Below are 23943 nucleotides of genomic sequence, written 5' to 3'. Positions count from 1 at the left end.
AGGTATGGCCCTACAATATATTATTCAAATATAGCATGATAGGTCCACTTTAAAGCAGATTCAAGTATCTTTTGATTGATTTTGCAAACTTATAACTTAACTTATGAGGCGATATACCTCTAGTGAGTGGCCCAGCCCTTCGAATATTATGTGGCCTTCGTGAAAAAAAGTTTGGACCCCCCTGTTCTAGATCAAACATGCGTTACCGTCTCTCTTTCTCTCTCTCAGTGATGTTTGTCTGCTGCCTGCCCGACATCTTCCGGAAGTTGATGGTGGAGTTTCGGCGTGCGGACCTTCCTCACGAGCAGTACGTCTTCTTCTTCATCGACGTGTTCGCAGGCAGCCTGAAGCACGGAGAGCCGTGGTGGCGCGGAGACAAGGACGACGCCGTCGCCAGGGACGCCTTCCAGGTAACCATGGCTACTTCAGAAACACCAATAAAATCTGCACAGGTGGGAGAAGTACTCAGTCAGTCTGTCTCATAACTGTCAGTGTTTGTAAGTATATCTGAAATGACTAGGTTAGCTACGTTAGCTAGCTAGCTTACAGCAGATCTGCAGTGACATCAGAAGGAGTCATGTGATCACATTGTTAAAATAAGACCATCAAACATTTTAGGTAAGTTTCCAACAACAGAGACAGTTGTTCAGCTTTATGATCCTGAACGCCACCAAGCGCCCCGTCCCAGCTGTGTGCGTCACTTTTTAGTGTCCCCTGGTCTCCCAGCTGTGTGCGTCACTTTTTAATGTCCCCTGGTCTCCCAGCTGTGTGCGTCACTTTTTAATGTCCCCTGGTCTCCCAGCTGTGTGCGTCACTCTTTAGTGTCCCCTGGTCTCCCAGCTGTGCGCGTCACTCTTTAGTGTCCCCTGGTCTCCCAGCTGTGTGCGTCACTCTTTAGTGTCCCCTAGTCTCCCAGCTGTGTGCGTCACTTTTTAATGTCCCCTGGTCTCCCAGCTGTGTGCGTCACTCTTTAGTGTCCCCTGGTCTCTCATGTGTGCGTTACTCTTTAGTGTACCCTGGTCTCCAGCTGTGTGCGTCACTCTTTAGTGTCCCCTGGTCTCCAGCTGTGTGCGTCACTCTTTAGTGTCCCCTGGTCTCCCAGCTGTGTGCGTCACTCTTTAGTGTCCCCTGGTCTCCGTTGTGTTTGAGCTTCTTCAGCGTTTGGTTTCTGCAGCTTTTAGTAAACGCTGCATGTCTCCTCAAGTTGCTGAATGTTCTCTAAATGCTGCAGGTGTTGTCAAGTTGATGAAGATGTTTCTTCATGTGGAACATTTGTGTTTTTATATCTGAATCCTTTCTGAAGCTGCAGCGAGTTTCTCCTGATGGAAGAGTTTTGGCGTGTTTGCACCTGTGAGCCACCGTAGTCTTTTACTGTGGAAAATGAATATTGAACAATTGAAAGGAAAATAAAGTAATTATCCCGGGGAAGATCTCCTCCTGTCTCCGGTTTGTTTTAATGGAGTAAAATGAAGTGCGTCTCCAGGACTACTGACAGCCGAGCAGCTGCTCTGAAACAACACGGCGTGTTTACAGAGACAACAGCTCCTCACCGGAGAGGAATTCAGAGAGACGTGCAGAAACACTTAAGGAGACAGTGTGTGTGTGTGTGTGTGTGTGTGTGTGTGTGTGTGTGTGTGTGTGTGTGTGTGTGTGTGTGTGTTGTGTGTGTGTGTGTGTGTGTGTGTGTGTGTGTGTGTGTGTTGTGTGTGTGTGTGTGTGTGTGTGTGTGTGTGTGTGTGTGTTGTGTGTGTGTGTGTGTGTGTGTGTGTGTGTGTTGTGTGTGTCTGTGTGTGTGTCTGTGTGTGTGTCTTGACAGATCCAGATTAATAGCATCAAGTATCATCAATAAACTTTAACTTCACACCTTGAGTCTGTGAGCAGCCGTGGTCCACTTTGGAAATTCTTTATTTGGACTTTTAGTGTTTTTTTTCTGGGTTTTCCCATCCCTGTAGTGTTATAGGTTTTAGTGCATGTAAATGGTCTGCAGAGGCTGAAATCCCTGTGTTCCCTCCAGAGGGAGTTTCTCTCACACACACATTTTGATTCTCAGATTAGGTAACTTGTATTTGTGATGGATTACATTTATTTTAATCCAAGACCATGAGGAAACTATTTTTTAATAAAGCCTGGTTTATTATGTTTATGTATGTAGTGCAGTTATTACATATTTATGACGTGTGTGTTTTATACTGCGTGACTTCCTGTGTGCAGAACGTGAAGATCCTGACGTACCGCGAGCCGCAGAACCCCGAGTACCGAGAGTTCGTGAAGAACCTGAAGATAGACGCCATGGAAATGTTCAACTACACCATCGAGGACTCACTGGTGTGTGTGTGTGTGTGTGTGTGTATGTGTATGTGTGTATTAAATATAACAAGAGGAAATGAAATGATTAATCAAATTGCACCTGATAATCTCACACTGGAAGATTTTAACGACGTAGAGATGAAAACAGACATTGTTATGCAAATGTGTAATTACTGTTGTCACTGCAGCTGCACGGCCCACACACACACACACACACACACACACACACACAAACACAGACACACACGCACACGCACACACACACACACACACACACACACACACACACACACACACACACTAAAATATTACGATACTATGTGGAAAAACAGGACAAAGGAAACAAACAGGTGGCAGCAAACACAACCAATCGTCACATGACAATTATAATGTACTTTTCTGTAAAACATATACTGTATATATGTATGTATGTATATATACACGGTATATATACATACCTAAGATATTGGTTCAAGTAACTAGCAGGAGACAACTCAATATATAAAATAGAAATAGTTAAACATAAATACTGTGAAGTGATCCATAGGAACATATTTTGTATCTTAGTTTGTTTACCAGTGTTTTTTTGTTTTTCTCTTGCAGATGAACATAATAGCGGGGGGGTTTTACGACGGTCTGATGCTCTACACACACGCTCTGAACGAGACGATGTCGCTGTCCGCCGGCCGGCCGGCAGGGAAGGTCGTCACCCAGAGGATGTGGAACCGAACGTTTCACGGTCAGTGCTTTTTCAGTGTTTCGGTTACGAAGAGCTAATGTAGAGTTATTTAAAGGACTCCTATCGTGCAAAATGCACTTTTTTATGTCCTTTATACATCACCATGTGTCCCCGGTGTGTCCCCGGTGTGTCCCCGGTGTGTCAGGAGACTCACAAAGTGTCATCTCTAACAACAGGGGAACAACGGAGCTGATCCAGATTTGCGTCCGATATGACTTAAAGGGCCCATGTCATGGCCATTTCCACTGATCATAATTACATTGTTGAGGTATACTAAAATAGATTTATACTGTGCAATTTTCCAAACTCACATTGGTTTCGCATACAGCATCTCTGTCAAGCATGTGTATTCAGCAGTATTCACTTTCTCCACTAAACGACTCGTTGGAGCTCTTGCCCCCCCCCTCCCTGTGAGCCTAGTGTGCTCCGATTGGTCAGCTCGGCCACTCGTTCTGATTAGTCAACCACCAGAGAGGCTGCGCCCATGTCAGTGCTTTTCCCGGCTGCTCTCAGCGTAACATCAGTCTTATCATGGCGTCGGTACAGCGGTATATTTTATATACATATATATTTTTAACTGTTGTTATAGAAGAGTGTGACGGCCCCAGGGCCTTTGTCTTACGATGGGGTGGAGCTGAAGAGGCTAATCAGCACGATCACGGACACCTCCGGACACAGTCTCTCTCCAAAGCGGCTGCAGGAAGACTAACTCTGCGATCCTCTCAACCACCTGTCTCTGCATTTACCACAATAAATGTGCCGTGGTTTTGTAAACTCGTGTATGTCTCCTTGTCTTTCCGTTGTGGCCTATGAGCTACTCTCATAACAAAGAGTAAGTTATTTTTACCCGTTATAAACTACTACTGTTTGATGAGAAATCAAATCATGGTTTGCTATATGAATTCAGGGAAGAAAGGATAGGCCTACTAAGTATTTCCATTAAACTTTATTTTTAGAAATGTACAAAATGAACATAAATATACATATATACACGGTATATCATCCATTCCTCCTCCTCGCATCTTGCCTGCGCACAGTCGGTGCGGTGCCTTTTAGCACGACGCCTCAGTAGTAGTAGAATCCCTTCCCCGTCATGGATTGTCCGCCAGGATCTGGCTGGACGAAATCAAATGCAAATCACAAAATATTAGAGAAACTTAGTTGTTTTAGATTCGTTAGTAGTAGTTGTGTAATGAACAGCTTGCCTGCTAATATGCTAACCTAGCTTTGTTTACCTTGGTAGCTAACACGATATGAACGTTAGCTTGGAGGAAAGGCAACTATAATGCAGTGTAATAAAACTACTATGAACAAAAGCTAGTGGTTCATATTAGGCTAGCAATAACGTGTTTATAATTGCAATCGTATACGGGTATTCTGCTACCATACAATGTAACTTGCATGAATACATTGTTTTGCGCTAGCATACAGCTAGCCTCGTTAGCTACATGCAGTATATGTACGGTCACAATGTACGGTAAATCACAGTACAGTATACTGTATGAGTATTCCGTGTGTGTGACTGCAGACATTCTCCTGCCATGACAAACATGTAAGGCCATCTGCTGACATGGTAGTTGATATATTTAAACGCTAGCAACGTAGCATCACAAAAATGTTTTTCTGACCAAAACTAGCTCTAGCTCCGTGTGTTAGATCGCTACGCCAGCTATAATGTAATTACGTTTCGCGACTGACCGGCAAATCACCCGGAGTATACTGTCAATAGGTATTTTGTGTGTGAATGCAGACATTCTCCTGCTATGAGATACATGTATGCAAGGCCATCTGCTGATATTAGAGTTGATATATGGAAACTCTAGCAACTTAGTTAGCACAGTTAGCACTGTGTCAATGGCTTAGCAGTCCAACACAGTTTACACATTTAAACAGTCTTGTTTGATAAATACACAAATAACAATGCAAACTTACAGGTTGTATACCCAGATCTTCCCCTGCTCCAAACGGTCCAAACAAGCTGTGCATATCCGGCCTCAAACTGGGCAATGTTTTGGAAGCTTTCGTCTGTGAAATGCCGGTTCTTCGAACCTCTGGAGGAGGAACACGCCGCTGCTGGTGTGGCCATAGCTCTTCGGGATTGGTCCATTTCGTTCCGGGTACCGCATGACATCATGCGGTACCCGGAAGAATCAAATGGGCAGTGACGTATCTCCAACGAGGCGTTTTGGGGAGGTATTTTCTGTGTTAGAGTTTTACTCGCTACAGGGTGTACTTTGAGGGTTTTGACTCTGCACACCGTTTACATGCATAAAAACCTTCATAACACACAAGGGGACGGGTAATAACCGGAAAAGCATGACATGGGAGCTTTAATATCTAAAATGTGGGCGGGCTTTAGACCCACGGGCCAATCAGAAACGTTGCTGTCAGAAACAATGAGACGTGTTCTGGACGTAATATGGTCAGTGTTTACATTAGCATGCTAACACTCAGAGCTAACCTGTACTGGAGAGAGTATGTGTAAAGAAGCAGGAAATCAAAAGGTACTGACCTTGTGGTAAACCTGAGAGAGAAAAAGAGTTTGAGCTCCATACTGTTTCAGAAATAATCCTTGATGTGGTTTGGAACATGATATGGAGTTTAATCAACATTTTTTTTTAAAGCTAAGGACCCAGAATCAGCACTTTAGTAACAGCTGAAATAGAGGGGTTTGAGGCTAGAATTGATGATCTGTTTGATATTTTGAGCAAAACACTTCAGACATGTTTTGTTTAGATATCGCCCTTTGTATTTTTTATATATCTGAGACCTATAAAATATGCCTGAAAATAGTATAATAGGAGACCTTTAAACAGCCGCAGGTTTCAGCAGGAGGACATCTGAAGAGCGTCCCTGCAGGATGAGAGACACCTGAGAAATGTGACACCAATCAAAAGTCTCCTGACACCGAGGTCAACCTCATTCAGAGGAGGGTTATTAAACGTGTGTGTGTGTGTGTGTGTGTGTGTGTGTGTGTGTGTGTGTGTGTGTGTGTGTGTGTGTGTGTGTGTGTGTGTGTGTGTGTGTGTGTGTGTGTGTGTGTGTGTGTGTGTGTGTGTGTGTGTGTGTGTGTGTTAGGAAATAGTGCTTGTTTGCAGCAGCAGCAGGGAGGCATTAACATCTTTCATTATTGCAGAACCTTTTGGCAGGTCTGTGGGCGTTGAGCCTTTAGTTCTACGTCCAGCAGCATGCGTTCATCTCCTCAGACCAGCAGGAAAGCCTCGTCCATCACCGCGTCTCATTCATAAAACACACAAACCAAACACAGTCTTGATCTCTGCTTCTTTGAACAAATGATTCCCTCCATTTAGTTTGACCTTTTATCCCTCTTTCACAATAAAATCCCCACATGAGGCCAGAGAGGTTGGAGCGATCCGGTGTCGTGCAACACTTCCTCCCCGCTGGTGATTTCTCTCAACGTTTCTCTGGAACGTTTCATGATGAAACACAAACAGGCTGCGGGTTCCTACAGGACGATCTGAATGCTCTGCACGTATTTCAATATCTGTATTGAACCTGGCAGGACTCACAGGCCCATCTAGTGTCCCCTGGTCTCCAGCTGTGTGCGTCACTCTTTAGTGTCCCCTGGTCTCCCGGCTGTGTGCGTCACTCTTTAGTGTCCCCTGGTCTCCCAGCTGTGTGCGTCACTCTTTAGTGTCCCCTGGTCTCCAGCTGTGTGCGTCACTCTTTAGTGTCCCCTGGTCTCCAGCTGTGTGCGTCACTCTTTAGTGTCCCCTGGTCTCCAGCTGTGTGCGTCACTCTTTAGTGTCCCCTGGTCTCCCAGCTGTGTGCGTCACTCTTTAGTGTCCCCTGGTCTCCCAGCTGTGTGCGTCACTCTTTAGTGTCCCCTGGTCTCCCAGCTGTGTGCGTCACTCTTTAGTGTCCCCTGGTCTCCCAGCTGTGTGCGTCACTCTTTAGTGTCCCCTGGTCTCCCAGCTGTGTGCGTCACTCTTTAGTGTCCCCTGGTCTCCCAGCTGTGTGCGTCACTCTTTAGTGTCCCCTGGTCTCCCAGCTGTGTGCGTCACTCTTTAGTGTCCCCTGGTCTCCCAGCTGTGTGCGTCACTCTTTAGTGTCCCCTGGTCTCCCAGCTGTGTGCGTCACTCTTTAGTGTCCCCTGGTCTCCCAGCTGTGTGCGTCACTCTTTAGTGTCCCCTGGTCTCCCAGCTGTGTGCGTCACTCTTTAGTGTCCCCTGGTCTCCGTTGTGTTTTGAGCTTCTGCAGCGTTTTGTATTTGCAGCTTTTAGTAAACGCTGCGCATGTCTCCTCAAGTTGCTGAATGTTCTCTAAATGCTGCATGTGTTGTGAAGTCGCTGAAGATGTAACCCTAAAATTCCTGAATTTAAGTAAAAGTACAAAAGTATTTTCACCGTAGTGTACTTAAAGGAGGAAAGTAAAAGTACTCATTGTACAGAATGACCCTTTTTTACACTTCTGAAAGTCTCTGAATCTGCAGTAACAGTCATTGTATTATCTTCTACTTGAATTAGCTATCATGGTTTATATAAGTATTTCTACACGGAGGTATTACTACTCTTAATATCCGAGTCCTTCTTCCAGCTGTTGCGTTTTAGATTGATTGTTTAGAGCAGCGTTTGTTTTTGTTGGTCCGGAGGAAGTTTCTGTACGTCACCCTGCAGATCCCGGTGATGGATGACACGAGACTCCAGCGGCTTTTACTCCAAAACACACAAACCACACACACATATATAAAAACACACACACTCTCACTCTCTTTTATTTGGAAGGGTCAGAGGTCATCAAGGGTCGTCGGGCTGGAGGAGGAGGACGCTGACTGATCTGTGACTTTTATTTGCAAAGTAGAAATATGTCTGGGCGAGGTTTATTTATACATCACATTTTTTAACAACAGTGCATTTCAAAGTGCTTTAAAGCAGTAAGACGAAAAACACATAAAAAAGCCAAGATAATTAAAACAAGATGAAATAGAATAAAAGAGGAACATTACAGAGTAGTGTCGGACATGAATAAACATTAAAGGTGGGGTAGGTAAGTTTGAGAAACCGGGTCGAGATACACTTTTTGTTATATTCCATGGAATGCTCTTAACATCCCGATAGCAATGAATATCTGAAGTGCTTTGACAAAAAATCCATAAAAAAATGTCATCTGTGGAAGCTGTAGTACTGTAAAAAGCACGACCAATCATAACTGGCCCGGCTAAAATAACTGGATGGCCTACCTGCCTGTCAGCCTTCCATCTGTGCACAAACTTATCTCGTGCCCTCATTGGTCATGTGCGCGTTCGTGTGTGTTGGAGGAGGGGCTCTGTAAGGAAGTGGCAGATTTTCTCCGGTTGTGTATTTTCAAATTCTAGCGATCTCGAGCCGGTTTCTCAAACTTACCTACCCTACCTTTAAGTACATAATTAATTTCTTACACGCTTTAATGTTCAAAAAGCTCTCTATCTCTCATACTGCCTGTGCTGCAGGACCTCTTTTCACCCTCTGTCTGAAACCAGAGCCCAGTCTGCTCTGATTGGTTAGCTGGCCCGGCTCTGTTGTGATTGGTCAACCTGCTTAGAGATGTCCCGCCCCTTAGCCTATCACGTACAATGTGTTGGAGTGCTAGCCAATAGGAGCACGAGTATTCCAAAGTGATGTCATCATGTTCAGGAAGTAAACAAAGGAGTGTAACGGAGGCGTTTCAGGCAGGGGGGGTGGGAACAGGATTTGAGCGTCTGCAGACCATTGACATGCACTAACCCCATAGGGAAGGGGAAACGGCAGAAAGCCAAACAGTGCCTCTTAAATCTGTTTTCTGTGCATTCAAAACGATTTTTGTGAAGAGAGTCAATCGTTATGTGTTTCATTCATATTCAAATATATTAAAATACACGAACCAAAGTAACTGTTTAGGAAACAGATCACTATTTGATTTGATTAAAAAAGACAACGGTAAACAACCATTTGGGGAGAATCGGTGCAGCAGCTTTCACATCTCACTTCCTCCTCTCCTTTATTTCCCGTCACGTTTTCCATCTCGTCTCTTCGTCTCATTTCTGTCTCGCTCTTTCTAACGCTTTGGTTTGAAGGTAATAAAAGCAGACTCATGAAGACATCTTGAGCAACAGGACTGGACACCTTTCTCTGTTTTCTGACATTTGTGTTATTATATTTCAGTAATTGATTGATGGGTTATGCAGACCCTCCTCAGCCTCCTCCTCCTCCTCTTCCTCAGCCGTCTCAACATAAACTTTCGTCTCCGGTCATTTCTCGTTACGTTTTCCATCGTCTCATTTCTGTCTTTCTGTCCTCGCCCTGTTTCTGATCTGTCAGACGGCCGAGCAGAGCCTCCCAGAAATAGCTCCTGAAATGTAATCTGAGTGAAAGCAGAGCCTCTTCCTCCCCCTCCTCTCCTCCCTCCTCTCCCCCCTCCTCTTCCTCCATCTCTTTCCTCACAAAGCCTCGCTGAGCATCTCCGCTGATAATCGTCCCAGTTCCCTTTGTATAGCTCCTTCTCTCGGTCACAGCGGGGGGGGGGGGGGGGGACACACACACACACACACTCAGCTCGGCACGCACACTGAGAGCGTTGACTAAAGTTGAATGTTATATATCAGGTTAGTTGGAAGCAATAATATTAAGTTGAACCTTCTATTGTTCATTTAAACGTAATACTAACGAATGCAATGATGCGTAATGTGTACATAATACACTTCATTAAAGTTGACATTGTTTCAGTGCAGAAACACAGATTTGTTCTTACTTTGTTAATCTAGTACATTTGTAGTTATTATTTGTACATGTATGTATATATGTACACACAGAGGGGGGGGAATGAATACTGAAGTCCTGCAACATTTCTCCTTATCCTTCATCAGCGGCATCGTCATCACACTTAAGGTTATCGGCATATATATGGAAGAACCACAGGGATGTTAGCCTCTGCAGACCATTGACATGCACTAAAACCTATAGAACACACTACAGGAGAGGGAACATCCCGAAAAGCAGAATAATAATAATAATAATAATAATAACTTTATTTGTATAGCACCTTTCATACAGGGGGTTGCAGTTCAAAGTGCTTTATCAGTAAGAAATAAGACGTAAAAGCAGCGTAAAACAAGCAGCAAGAGCATAAAGTGGGATAAAATAATGAAACATAAAAACATGGGGAATAAAACAGAGAAATAGTGCAGTATAATAGTCAGTCAAATGCTTTGGGAAAGAGATAGGTTTTAAGCTGCCTTTTAAAAATGCCTAACGTATTGGCTTCCCTAATGTTGTTGGGGCGTAGTTTACAAAGGCTGCATCACCGATCTTCTTAGGACTCTTTCCGGTGACCTCTAATAGACCTGCATCTGATGATCGCAGTGTTCTGTGTCGTTTATTAGAGAGTCAGCAATGTAGCTGGGTCCTTGTCCATTTAGAGCTTTGTGTGTGAGGAGAAGCACCTTCAAATCAATTCTGAAAGTTACAGGAAGCCAGTGTAGCTAAGACAGGACTCATGGGTTCCCTCCTTTTGGTATCAGTCAGTAGTCTAGCTGCAGAGCTTTGAATGAGCTGGAGTCTCTCAGCAGTCTTCTTGGGGAGACCAGTGAATAGTGCATTGCAGTAGTCTATCGGCTAGATATAAAAGCATGAATGAGCTTCTCTGCATCATTTTGATTTATGAATGGCCGTACCTTCGCTATGTTTCTGAGATGAAAGAAAGCTATTTTGGTCACTTTGTTTAAATGGGCGTTGAAGTTCAAATCTGAGTCCAGGATGACACGGAGACTTGTCACCTCCGGTTTAATCCAAGTGGTTAAGCTTCCTAGATTATTTGTTAGCATCTCTCTTTTTGATTTGGGGCCAACAAGTAGGACTCAATCAATCAACAACTTTATTAATCCCGCAAGGGGCAATGGGTTATGAGCAGCAGCTTATGGCATGTACACAGGCAGGAACATACAGGAAGAAAACACACAGATACACCCGGGAGCACAGATGTGGATCATTACAATTTACACGATAAATAGTTCATAGCATCACAATAATAAATACATAAATAAATAATCAAGTTAAAAGCCTTTCAAGAATGTAAAAGTTTGAGAGCAGAAGGGATGAATGACTTTGAAAAGCGATTAGTCCTTTGAGCAGGGAGAGCATATCTTCGCCCTGATGGCAACAGACGAAATTAATGTGAAGAACATGACCTGGAGAGTTCAGGATGCTCTCTGCTTTCCACAGAATCTGTTGGTTACAGAAGGAATTTAAGTCTCTCTGTTTCACGCCGTTGATCTTAGAGCAGGTTTTAACAATGCTGTTCAGGCTGCTCCTGTCTTTCAGTGTAAGGCTATGGAACCAGCAGATAAAAGAACAACAAATAAGGCTCTCAATGAATGCTTGGTAAAAACGACAAAGAATGAAAGGCCTGACAGAGAAAGAGTTCAGTTTGAGAAGAAGGTGCATTCTCTGTTGACCCCGCTTCACAATACACTCAGTATTCACATCAAAGTTGAGGTGGTCACCAAAAAGGGTGCCCAAGTATTTGTATGATGTGACAATTTCTACCTTGTCATTGTGTATGATGCACTCCTTAGGAACATCCTGGTGACGTCTAAAATCAATGATCAATTCCTGGGTTTTTGGAGACATTTAAATCCAGAAACTGTCATCACACCAAATAAAATCAGTAGAGCACACTCGTGGCCTGATTCTGAGCCGCTAAGGACGGACAAGAGGGCGGTATCATCAGAGAATTTAACCAGGTAGCTGTTGTCTTGCATGCTCCTGCATTTATCAGTGTACATTATAAAAAGTAGGGGCGAAAGAACGCATCCTTGAGGCGAGCCCGTGGAAGTGATGACAGAGTCAGAGAGGCGTCCATTGACAGACACCTTCTGCTCTCTATTAGTTAGAAAGTTTAAAATCCATAAAACAAGTTGATCGGGCAGTTTAACCTGTTACGCACCGCCCCCCCGGTACAGGGCGGATAAACGCGTCATTTGCAGGAAACAATGTCTAAGGAATCTTAATATTTAATAAACTATGAATGTTTTATATCCATGTAACGGGAAGAAACTCAGCTAACTGATCTTTTAAAAAAAAAATCAAAAAAAAAACCACAATGCTAACACTCAGCCTCTGAATTATCCACGAGCGAAAAAATGTAACCTAAAACGGCACCTAAACTCACTCATAACTCCCTTATTACTTATCCTAGATGCACAGCCAACCCATCGATTAGCATCACCTGGAGACACAGAATCTGTGTAAAAACACCTCAACACTCAGTGATAAACATTTGCGACGCTATAAACGAAAGCGTACATCAGAACATGTGGAGCTAGGTAGCTAGCCTTCGATTCTATTGGCTCTAACGGTCAGAAAGAGGTGTCAACCATCAAAATCGACCAAGGGGAGCCAGAGATATGGAAAAAAAAACATTTTCACCCAAATCACCTCAGAGGTGGGGTGGTTTTGGCTAAACCTCTCTAAAAAGGTCAAATGTCACTTGTTTTGCATCAATCTTGATACAGGGTACTTATTATATGTTGTACTTTGGATTCCTAAAGCTTTTAGTCTACTAACCCATCATCCAAGGGTAGTTCTCACTATAAGTATAAAATATATTTTGGACGGACACTATAATTTACAGTTTTTTACTATGTAAAATCTGAATTTTCTTTAAAATAAAAAACATTTATATTGATTCTGACACTTCTACATCCAACTCACAGATGTAACCTTGCTTTGATAAAAGAGATTATTCATATAACCCTTTTAGAAGTTAAGTTGTAGTCATTTGTTTTGGGCATGTCATTTTCGAGCCTGAAACATGAAAAACAGGCTTGGTGCTAAACCGTTTAAAATGACATGACAGGCTCTCCACCAGGAGATGCGGCTGCATTGTGTTCAATGCTGAAGAAAAGTCAGCAAACAAAAGCCTAGCATGGGCTTGTGGCTTTTCAGGGTGTTTGTGGAGGCTGTGCAGTATAAGAAGCTTTGCATCCATACGCCTCTCCCTGCCTGATACGCACATTGGAGTGGATCAAGTTCACCACCTACTACTGACATCACAAGGCCTTTCACAATCTTTTCAAAAATGTTCATTACCAATGACGTTAAAGCCACCGGTCTGACTTCAGTTTTGTCCTCATTCAATTTAAGAAAGTTTTCGTTCATCCATTTGTTTATTGCTGTCAGGCAGTTGGTAATGGAGTTTATGGCTGTCGCATCATTTGGTTCAGCGGATATGTACAATTGTGTATCATCCGCATAGCTGTGGAAATCTATACCATACTCTCTGATGATGTCGCCGAGCGGTAACATATAGAGAGAAAAGAGTAATGGACCTAAACAGCTCCCTTGTGCAACCCCGTAGCGGCTTTCATGTTTCTCTGATGTATGGCCTCCTGGACTAATATAGAACATCCTTCCTCTGATATATGTTTGGATCCAGTTCAACACGCAGCCAGAGAAACCAATACGCTTTTCAAGTCGATTTATTAGGATGTTGTGATCAATAGTATCAAAGGCTGCACTGAGATCTAATAGGATAAGGATGGAGATTGTATTTGCATCAGAGTTGAGTCTGAGGTCACTAATTCCCTTTGTGAGTGCAGGTTCCGTTCTGTGGTATCTTCTGAAATAGTGTGAGAGAGTCTGAAACGGACGAGGACTTTTAAATGCCAATACTTTTGTTATTTTCAAATGAAGTAAGATTTCGAATGCAGGACTTTTAAAAGGTGGTGTTGCTATTCTCACTATACGTCCAACAGCCCGTAGTGTTTCATAATCTTTGAACACGTGTGATGCAGAGTCTCTGTCAGAGGAGCAGCAGGTGTGTGTCTGCAGAGATGAGGACACCTGCAGCTGACTCATTGGATTAGCTTTGCTTTATGTCCCCTCCTGGCTGCCGTAGATCATCCTGCTGTGTGACTGACCTGACAGGAGATCAGGATGAACACACTATCTCTCTGTGGCCCTTTTGTGTGTCTGCAGTCCTTTTGTGGTCATTTATTGTTCTCCTACTTTCAGTTCTGTGTGTCCTTTTTTGTCTCTTGATCATTTGTTCTTTCTCTGTAGTCCTTATGTGTCTTTCTGTGTCTCTTTGTAGTCATGTTGTCCTTTTTTGTAGTCCTTTTCTGTCTTTTGTGGTTATTTATTTTTCTCCTATTTTGTCTCTTAGTCACTTTGCATCTCTTGTTAGTCATGTTGTGTCTCTTTGATGTCCTTTTGTGTCTCTTTGTAGTCCCTCTGTCTCTCTTTTGTGTCTCTTTTAAAGGGGACCTATCATGCAAAATGCACTTTTGTACGTCTTTTCTACATGAATATGTGTCCCCGGTGTTCCAGGGAACTCACCAAGTGTCAGAAAACACAACCCTCTCTATTTTCCTCCATACCCAAATCTCTAAAAAAGGGGCTGCAACGGATCTGATAAAAACTGATCCAGATTTGAACACTGTCCTGACGTCAGGACGGTGGCGCTACGGCTATTGGGCCAACTCCACCAATCAGGAGGAGACAGCCACGGCCATTGCCGTTCGAAAGCGCTGGAGACGCTGTAGTACATATGCCAGGCCAGTAGATGGTGCTGTTCTCACAGAATCTGCCCTTGCAAAAACAGAGCTAAAAAATGTCAAATTGAGCAAAATGAGGCATGGCTAAAATGCATGATCTGTTTGGTATTTTGAAAAAAAAAAAGTATAAATATGCCTTATATAGGTATGGCCCTACACTATATTATTAAAATATAGCATGATAGGTCCACTTTAAGTCCCTTTGTCTCTCTTTGTAGTCCCTTTGTGTCTCTTTGTAGTCCCTCGGTCTCTCTTTGTAGTCCTTTTGTCTCTCTTTGTAGTCCTTTTGTCTCTCTTTGTAGTCCCTTTGTCTCTCTTTGTAGTCCTTTTGTGTCTCTTTGTAGTCCTTTTGTCTCTCTTTGTAGTCCTTTTGTCTCTCTTTGTAGTCCCTCTGTCTCTCTTTGTAGTCCCTCGGTCTCTCTTTGTAGTCCCTGTGTCTCTCTTTGTAGTCCCTCTGTCTCTCTTTGTAGTCCCTCTGTCTCTCTTTGTAGTCCTTTTGTGTCTCTTTGTAGTCCTTTTGTCTCTCTTTGTAGTCCCTGTGTCTCTCTTTGTAGTCCCTTTGTCTCTCTTTGTAGTCCTTTTGTCTCTCTTTGTAGTCCTTTTGTGTCTCTTTGTAGTCCTTTTGTCTCTCTTTGTAGTCCTTTTGTCTCTCTTTGTAGTCCCTCTGTCTCTCTTTGTAGTCCCTCTGTCTCTCTTTGTAGTCCTTTTGTGTCTCTTTGTAGTCCTTTTGTCTCTCTTTGTAGTCCCTGTGTCTCTTTGTAGTCCCTTTGTCTCTCTTTGTAGTCCTTTTGTCTCTCTTTGTAGTCCCTTTGTCTCTCTTTGTAGTCCTTTTGTGTCTCTTTGTAGTCCTTTTGTGTCTCTTTGTAGTCCTTTTGTGTCTCTTTGTAGTCCTTTTGTCTCTCTTTGTAGTCCTTTTGTCTCTCTTTGTAGTCCCTCGGTCTCTCTTTGTAGTCCCTTTGTGTCTCTTTGTAGTCCCTTTGTGTCTCTTTGTAGTCCCTTTGTGTCTCTTTGTAGTCCCTTTGTGTCTCTTTGTAGTCCTTTTGTCTCTCTTTGTAGTCCCTCGGTCTCTCTTTGTAGTCCCTTTGTGTCTCTTTGTAGTCCCTTTGTCTCTCTTTGTAGTCCCTTTGTGTCTCTTTGTAGTCCCTTTGTGTCTCTTTGTAGTCCCTCTGTCTCTCTTTGTAGTCCCTCGGTCTCTCTTTGTAGTCCCTTTGTCTCTCTTTGTAGTCCCTTTGTCTCTCTTTGTAGTCCCTCTGTCTCTCTTTGTAGTCCCTTTGTGTCTCTTTGTAGTCCCTTTGTGTCTCTTTGTAGTCCTTTTGTCTCTCTTTGTAGTCCCTCGGTCTCTCTTTGTAGTCCCTTTGTGTCTCTTTGTAGTCCCTTTGTGTCTCTTTGTAGTCCTTTTGTCTCTCTTTGTAGTCCCTCTGTCTCTCTTTGTAGTCCCTCGGTCTCTCTTTGTAGTCCTTTTATGTCTCTTTGTAGTCCCTTTGTCTCTCTTTGTAGTCCTTTTGTCTCTCTTTGTAGTCCTTTTATGTCTCTTTGTAGTCCCTCTGTCTCTCTTTGTAGTCCTTTTGTCTCTCTTTGTAGTCCCTCTGTCTCTCTTTGTAGTCCCTCGGTCTCTCTTTGTAGTCCCTTTGTCTCTCTTTGTAGTCCCTCTGTCTCTCTTTGTAGTCCTTTTATGTCTCTTTGTAGTCCTTTTATGTCTCTTTGTAGTCCCTCTGTCTCTCTTTGTAGTCCTTTTGTGTCTCTTTGTAGTCCTTTTATGTCTCTTTGTAGTCCTTTTATGTCTCTTTGTAGTCCTTTTATGTCTCTTTGTAGTCCCTTTGTCTCTCTTTGTAGTCCCTGTGTCTCTTTGTAGTCCCTGTGTCTCTTTGTAGTCCCTGTGTCTCTTTGTAGTCCCTGTGTCTCTTTGTAGTCCCTCAGTCTCTTTGTAGTCCTTTTATGTCTCTTTGTAGTCCCTCGGTCTCTCTTTGTAGTCCTTTTGTGTCTCTTTGTAGTCCCTCGGTCTCTCTTTGTAGTCCCTCTGTCTCTCTTTGTAGTCCCTGTGTCTCTTTGTAGTCCCTGTGTCTCTTTGTAGTCCTTTTGTGTCTCTTTGTAGTCCTTTTATGTCTCTTTGTAGTCCCTCGGTCTCTCTTTGTAGTCCTTTTGTGTCTCTTTGTAGTCCCTCGGTCTCTCTTTGTAGTCCCTCTGTCTCTCTTTGTAGTCCCTGTGTCTCTTTGTAGTCCCTGTGTCTCTTTGTAGTCCTTTTGTGTCTCTTTGTAGTCCTTTTGTGTCTCTTTGTAGTCCCTCAGTCTCTCTTTGTAGTCCCTGTGTCTCTTTGTAGTCCCTGTGTCTCTTTGTAGTCCCTGTGTCTCTTTGTAGTCCCTCGGTCTCTCTTTGTAGTCCCTGTGTCTCTTTGTAGTCCCTGTGTCTCTTTGTAGTCCCTCGGTCTCTCTTTGTAGTCCTTTTGTGTCTCTTTGTAGTCCCTCAGTCTCTCTTTGTAGTCCCTGTGTCTCTTTGTAGTCCCTGTGTCTCTTTGTAGTCCCTGTGTCTCTTTGTAGTCCCTCGGTCTCTCTTTGTAGTCCCTGTGTCTCTTTGTAGTCCCTGTGTCTCTTTGTAGTCCCTGTGTCTCTTTGTAGTCCCTCGGTCTCTCTTTGTAGTCCCTGTGTCTCTTTGTAGTCCCTGTGTCTCTTTGTAGTCCCTGTGTCTCTTTGTAGTCCCTGTGTCTCTTTGTAGTCCCTGTGTCTCTCTTTGTAGTCCCTGTGTCTCTTTGTAGTCCCTCGGTCTCTCTTTGTAGTCCCTGTGTCTCTTTGTAGTCCCTGTGTCTCTTTGTAGTCCCTCAGTCTCTCTTTGTAGTCCCTGTGTCTCTTTGTAGTCCCTGTGTCTCTTTGTAGTCCCTGTGTCTCTTTGTAGTCCCTGTGTCTCTCTTTGTAGTCCCTGTGTCTCTTTGTAGTCCCTGTGTCTCTTTGTAGTCCCTCGGTCTCTCTTTGTAGTCCCTGTGTCTCTTTGTAGTCCCTGTGTCTCTTTGTAGTCCCTCGGTCTCTCTTTGTAGTCCCTGTGTCTCTTTGTAGTCCCTGTGTCTCTTTGTAGTCCCTGTGTCTCTCTTTGTAGTCCCTGTGTCTCTTTGTAGTCCCTGTGTCTCTTTGTAGTCCCTGTGTCTCTCTTTGTCTCTCTTTGTGTGACGGTGTTTCTCTCGTAGTGATTTTGTGTAACTCTGTGTTCTTTCGGGGGCCATTTGGTCGGGGCCCGGTCACATGTGGCCCCTGGCTGTGTGAGCTGCTCAGTGTCCATGAGACACAGGGGTTGTAATGAGATTTCAACGCCTGTTCTCTTATCTCTGATTATAATCCAGTTACTAGGCAACAGGCTCCTGTATAAATGTGATTTAACCCGCAGCGGGCCGGAGCTCCTACGACTGTTTACTCTCTAAATTATGATTGAAAGGGATTAAACTGCAGATGTAAATCTATAACTCTAGATACCTAGTGACATACGACAATAATACTTGACAGCACATGCAGCATTTAGAAAAGCATCCACCACCTTGAGGAAACATGCGCAGCGTTTACTAAAAGCTGCATGAAAGCAAAACGCTGTAAAATAAGCTGATAAAACATTTTAGGTGAGTTTCCAAAAACAGAGACAGTTGGCCAGCTTTCTAATCCTGAACTTCAACAAAACAGAGACATCACAACAAACTCAGAAAACATTTCAGAAAACAAAAAAACAACAACTAATAAATGCACTTGTTAAAGGTCACCTATTCTGCAAAATCCACTTCTTCATGTCTCTTCTACATCAACATGTGTCCCCTCTTCTTCATGTCTCTTCTACATCAACATGTGTCCCCTCTTCTTCATGTCTCTTCTACATCAACATGTGTCCCCTCTTCTTCATGTCTCTTCTACATCAACATGTGTCCCCTCTTCTTCATGTCTCTTCTACATCAACATGTGTCCCCTCTTCTTCATGTCTCTTCTACATCAACATGTGTCCCCTCTTCTTCATGTCTCTTCTACATCAACATGTGTCCCCTCTTCTTCATGTCTCTTCTACATCAACATGTGTCCTCCTCTTCTTCATGTCTCTTCTACATCAACATGTGTCCCCTCTTCTTCATGTCTCTTCTTCATCAACATGTGTCCCCTCTTCTTCATGTCTCTTCTACATCAACATGTGTCCCCTCTTCTTCATGTCTCTTCTACATCAACATGTGTCCCCTCTTCTTCATGTCTCTTCTTCATCAACATGTGTCCCCTCTTCTTCATGTCTCTTCTACATTGTTACGAACCCACTAGGGATGAGTAAGTTAACACACACCAGATGGTTTTGGTAAGTAATTATAATAGGATTTAATGAGCAACAACAAAGGTGCACAACAAAATGAGATCAAACGTAGCCTAAGCCAAACAAAGAAGCCAAAAGGGCGCAGTTCTACTGCTAGTAACAGAAGGAGGACTCTTGAAAATGAGCCTAATTAACACACCTGATATCTCTTCCAATTAACTTTATTGGAAGGAGGCTGCAGGAAAACGCAGCTAACTAGATGAACTAAACACACGCTACTCTAAGCACACATATAAACACACAACACTAAACACGGATCACAATAGTCAAACACAGTCTATTGCTCAAGACTGAAGTGTCCACGACACAGGAGCAAAATGTGTGAGGCGTCTGATCGCAGCAGAGCCTCCCGAGTGATAATTGTCCCCAGGCTTTGTAGTAATCTCCGGAAGGTGTGCTCTGGGATTGCACGGGGATTGGAGAGCGTCAGGCCCGGCGTGCTCCAATCAGCATCTTCGGAGGAGGACCAGGAGATGACAGCCAACGACATTGGGGCAACCACACAGCTTCATTTACATATTACACACAGCTGCAAACAATCTCAGACAGGTTAACGGGCAGACAGAAACAGCAGCCGTAACATACATCAACATGTGTCCCCTCTTCTCCATGTCTCTTCTACATCAACACGTGTCCCACATGTGTCCCCTCTTCTCCATGTCTCTTCTACATCAACATGTGTCCCCCTCTTCTTCATGTCTCTTCTACATCAACATGTGTCCCCTCTTCTCCATGTCTCTTCTACATCAACATGTGTCCCTCTTCTTCATGTCTCCTTCCTACATCAACATGTGTCCCCTCTAGTCTTCAATGTCCTCTTCTACATCAACATGTGTCCCCTCTTCTCCATGTCTCTTCTACATCAACATGTGGCCCCTCTTCTTCATGTCTCCTCTACATCAACATGTGTCCCCTCTTCTCCATGTCACGACTGTGACGGCTGCTAGTGGAGCCTCGCAGCAACTCTGCTTTCTGCACCACAATCTGGTGCTGCTGAATTGGGACTACTAAATGAGTGAGACTCAAATATCAGAAGTTCAGAACAAGTTTTAGTAGTTTTTATTTAATTTGTACTTCATTTACTTTACTCAGGGTCACAGAGAGGAAACCAGTTTTAAGATGTTGAAAAGTTCATTAAACATAAAAAGGCATTTCAAAGAAGTTGTGTTATTCTACATTTTGACACCAAGCTTTTCTGATTTTACTGCAAATGTATATCGGTTCCAAATATCGGTTATCGGTCTCCTTGATTACTAATAATCGGTATCGGTATCGGCATCGGCCTTGAAAAAGCCATATCGGTCGATCCCTATCAGAGACAGGCTCTGGATATATCTGAGACCTGTGATATAGTGATGAAGAAGCAGTATAATAGGGGACCTTTAAGAGAACATCCTGTGGTCCCTTCTCCTTAGTGATACCGTAAATCTTATTTTGATTTAAAATCGACATGATCACATTTACACATCTTCAAAGGAAATCACAGTCCTGGCTCTCTGCTTCCTTCTCCACTTATTCTGATCATGTGCGCGCACACACACACACACACACACACACACACACACACACACACACACACACACACACACACACACACACACACACACACACACACACACCACACACACACACACACACACACACACATGAATACTTAATAGAGGGAGAATGGAGCAGAAGGAGAAGATGGTCGGCAGAGTAATAGGATTTCTCCGGGGATAATATCCATGACAAACAGCTCATGAGAGGCACCACGAATAGGAGCGAGAGATCACATTACAGCGCTGTTTCCGCTCCATTAACTAATGGACAGACACTTCTCACCCTGCGATGATGCTCGGGGAATATTGCAGCCGACCTCAGGACGAATTCATCAGCTGCAGAGCGACACTCGACCTTTAGCTGAGAGAAACACGACGCCATCCATCGCCCGTCAGCGGCATTAAAACAAGCTCTCACTGCGTCCACTCCACACCTGAGTTATGCACGTTATGATTGTTTCAGGAAAAGAAACTAGGCTTGGGTTTCACATGATAACGGGCAGAATCACTAAAATACACAACCGCTTTCAAAATATTACATAAAAAACCTTTAAAGACAAAAACAAATCACAAAAACATTTGAGAAAACACAAAGAAAATTCACAAGGAAACATAAAAAACCACAAAATCACAAAAACATTTAACAAATATTTCAGAAAACATAAAAGCACAACAAAGTTACAACAAATATATATTTTAGTGACTAAAACGCTGTCGGTCGTACATGTGTAATTGTCTAACAATGATTTGTAGAGGATATGCAAATTCTCAAATAAATCACGTACTTGAACAAACAAGTTTTGTAATTTAATTTGAAGGACTGCCCCCAGAGGTCAAAACATAACTAACATTTCAGAAAACACATACAAAAAACCCTATTATATAAAACACAAAAGAATAACAATTATACAAAAAAGACACATTTTAAACAATTTGGGAACAACATATAAAAGCTAAAAAAACTAAATGTTTAAATACATTTCGAATAATGAAAATAATTGAGGAAACAAAATTCATAATAAGCAAGACAATTAGAAAACAAAATGACTTTTCAGAAAACTCAAACATAAAAAAAAAAAGATCACATTTAAGAAAACCCAAAAGAAAATAAATGAAAATTACAAACACATTTAATAAATCACAAAAACAGAAAAGAAACACAAACAAGTCAAAATAACAATAAACAAAAACAGACCATTTCAGAAAACAAGAAAAAACAAAGAAAACACACAAAAAACACTATTTTTCCTCAAATCGTCTTGGTGTGTTTTTCCTCGTTGGTACGCTTGTGTTTTTCTGCTGCCTTGTTGCTAAAGGGGTTTCCTCTCGTGAACATCGGCAGGGAACCGTCAGACACAAGAAGCTGTTTAGGGATTAAAGGCCAACCCAGTCTCACAAAACAACGTGTAATAGCTACGTTTGTCCACAGGGCAACACGTAGTATGTTCACAAATAACCCTCTCAAGACGTGACATGGATACAATATGTTGTCCTATTCATTTCTAATGACCAGTGTCCATGTCACGTGATCACAAACTTTCCCAGCGTGAGGGAAAAAAAACATGGCGGACACCCGATTTATTTTTTGTGGAAAATCCTAAATTGTCGGATAGTTTGGCGTTAAAATGCTTTTTGATTTCATTTCTAGCGAGAAGTTTATATTGTACTTTTAGAACCTACGTCCAGTGGATGTGTAGGATCTATAGTTTAATAGATATAGAGTGGTGCAGTGATGCGACCTAAAACCCGGAAGTAAATTCCTTCCGGTTCCCTCGACAAAAAAGCAATGCAATTTCTCCATAGGATTTTGGAAAATAGCTGGAAATGAGGTCTGTGGTTGAAACACATTTAAGAGACGGATCACGTTTTGTTCAGCCGGATAATCTCCACATGTCTTCCCTACTTTTATAATTTTCTAATCATAAATCTAATGGCCAGAAGCAAAATGCTAACGTTATGCTATAAAGGAACTACAGCCGAGTCCAGCAGCACGACTTCAACGTCACGCCAACTTCAGATCCATATTCAGACACACAGATTCTAAATGGAACGAGTTGAAGCGTTTGTTTGAACACTTTGCAGGAGGCAGGTACTTGCTTTCAAGCAGAACAGGGCAAACTAACTTAGAGGAGTGTTTACGTGTTCGGCGTAATGACGTACAACGGCCTCCACGACTTCTGTAGTCCTATTCAGCCACTTGGTAACAACCATCGTTTCAGACACGTCAACTCTTCAGAAATCACCAGTGGGGTCACTGCTGATGGATTTAATGTTGTAGAACAAAACGTGATCCGTCTCTTCAATGTGTCTCAACCACAGACCTTATTTCAGATATTTTCCAAAACCCTATGGAGAAATCCCATTGGCTCTGAGACGAGGGAACAGGAAGTGGTGAAATGTTGACTCACTTCCTGGTTTTAGGACTCGTCACTGCACCACTCTATTACGAAGATTATTTGAGCTCCATGTTTTTTTATACAAAATATTGTATCCACGTCTTGAGAGGGTTATTTGTGATTATAAAACGGGTAAGTCAAATCAAGCAATCTGATTGGTTCTTAGCGTGATATACTGAGCGTATACCACGGGTAGAATTGTAGTTACTTTTCACAACAAGTCAGTATCCCTCCGCGTCTGAGAAAAACTGTATACAGTTGGGCTGAAAAGCAAACTGCCTGCAGTTTGCTTTTCAAACTGGAACAAGAAAACAGCGGAGAGGTAACGGGGCAGAAACCCTCCTTTTTACGCAGCGGTCCAGACATAGACATCAAACGGCAAAAACATATTCAGTGTGCAGTTCCTTTGGCATTAGGGCAGGGATATCTAGATACTTTCCAAGGTTTGACATAATTAATTGTGCTACTTTTAAAGCAAGCAACAATGTTTTCAAATCTGTAATCAAAAAGGTCCGCAAAAACGCTATCGACCAATCAGATTGCTTGATTTGACTTGTCCGTTTTATAAATATATTTACATTTCTTCTGTTACGAAACAAACTTACATAAGATGGAAACATTTAAGATTAACTTCAACCTCCGGGGGGGTCTTACTATGGAGGAGTGGATTGAGGAGTGCCTATCTCCAGAAAGAAAAGCACCTAAACGACGACATGCAGAGCGACGTGAAGAGCAGGTAGACCAACTGGAAAAGCTTTCTGATGCGGGTCTTGAAACAAAGCAGAGAAATGATGACCGTTAGTGGCCACAGGTGCGAAAGCTCTCTCCAGAGCTACTGGAAGCCGAATCTCGGGGACCGGAGAAAGTGGAGCAATATTCTCGCCACGCCAAGCAACAGCCTAGAACAACCTCAACCTATACAAGTAACCTCTTAAGCCATTCTACTGATGCTGGACAGGTTTTCAGTGGGTGCACAATAAACGGCAACATACACATTAATGTAAATAAATAGCCAAATAATGGATCAACGCTCTCTGTCTAATATGTTCGCTAGCTGTTAGTGTTGTTGCATAGCAACCACCTCGCACTATGTTTCGTGCAGAAGGCAAC

The 23943-nt window shown here is 42.9% G+C and overlaps 1 protein-coding gene across 2 annotated transcripts in view; it reads left to right on the top strand.

The window, feature by feature from the left end:
- LOC117496429 (atrial natriuretic peptide receptor 1-like) overlaps positions 1-23943 on the top strand; it is a 101782-nt gene that overhangs the window by 29149 nt on the left and 48690 nt on the right. For both annotated transcript variants that reach the window (XM_034148094.1, XM_034148095.1), the window contains exons 3-5: positions 229-410; positions 2212-2325; positions 2911-3046. In XM_034148094.1, coding sequence (XP_034003985.1) covers positions 229-410; positions 2212-2325; positions 2911-3046 — 432 coding nt within the window. The remainder of the gene's footprint in view (positions 1-228; positions 411-2211; positions 2326-2910; positions 3047-23943) is intronic.

This window comes from Trematomus bernacchii, unplaced genomic scaffold (genome assembly GCF_902827165.1).
Source record: "Trematomus bernacchii unplaced genomic scaffold, fTreBer1.1, whole genome shotgun sequence".
Taxonomy (NCBI): domain Eukaryota; kingdom Metazoa; phylum Chordata; class Actinopteri; order Perciformes; family Nototheniidae; genus Trematomus; species Trematomus bernacchii.
This window is presented reverse-complemented; position numbering and strand designations above follow the sequence as displayed.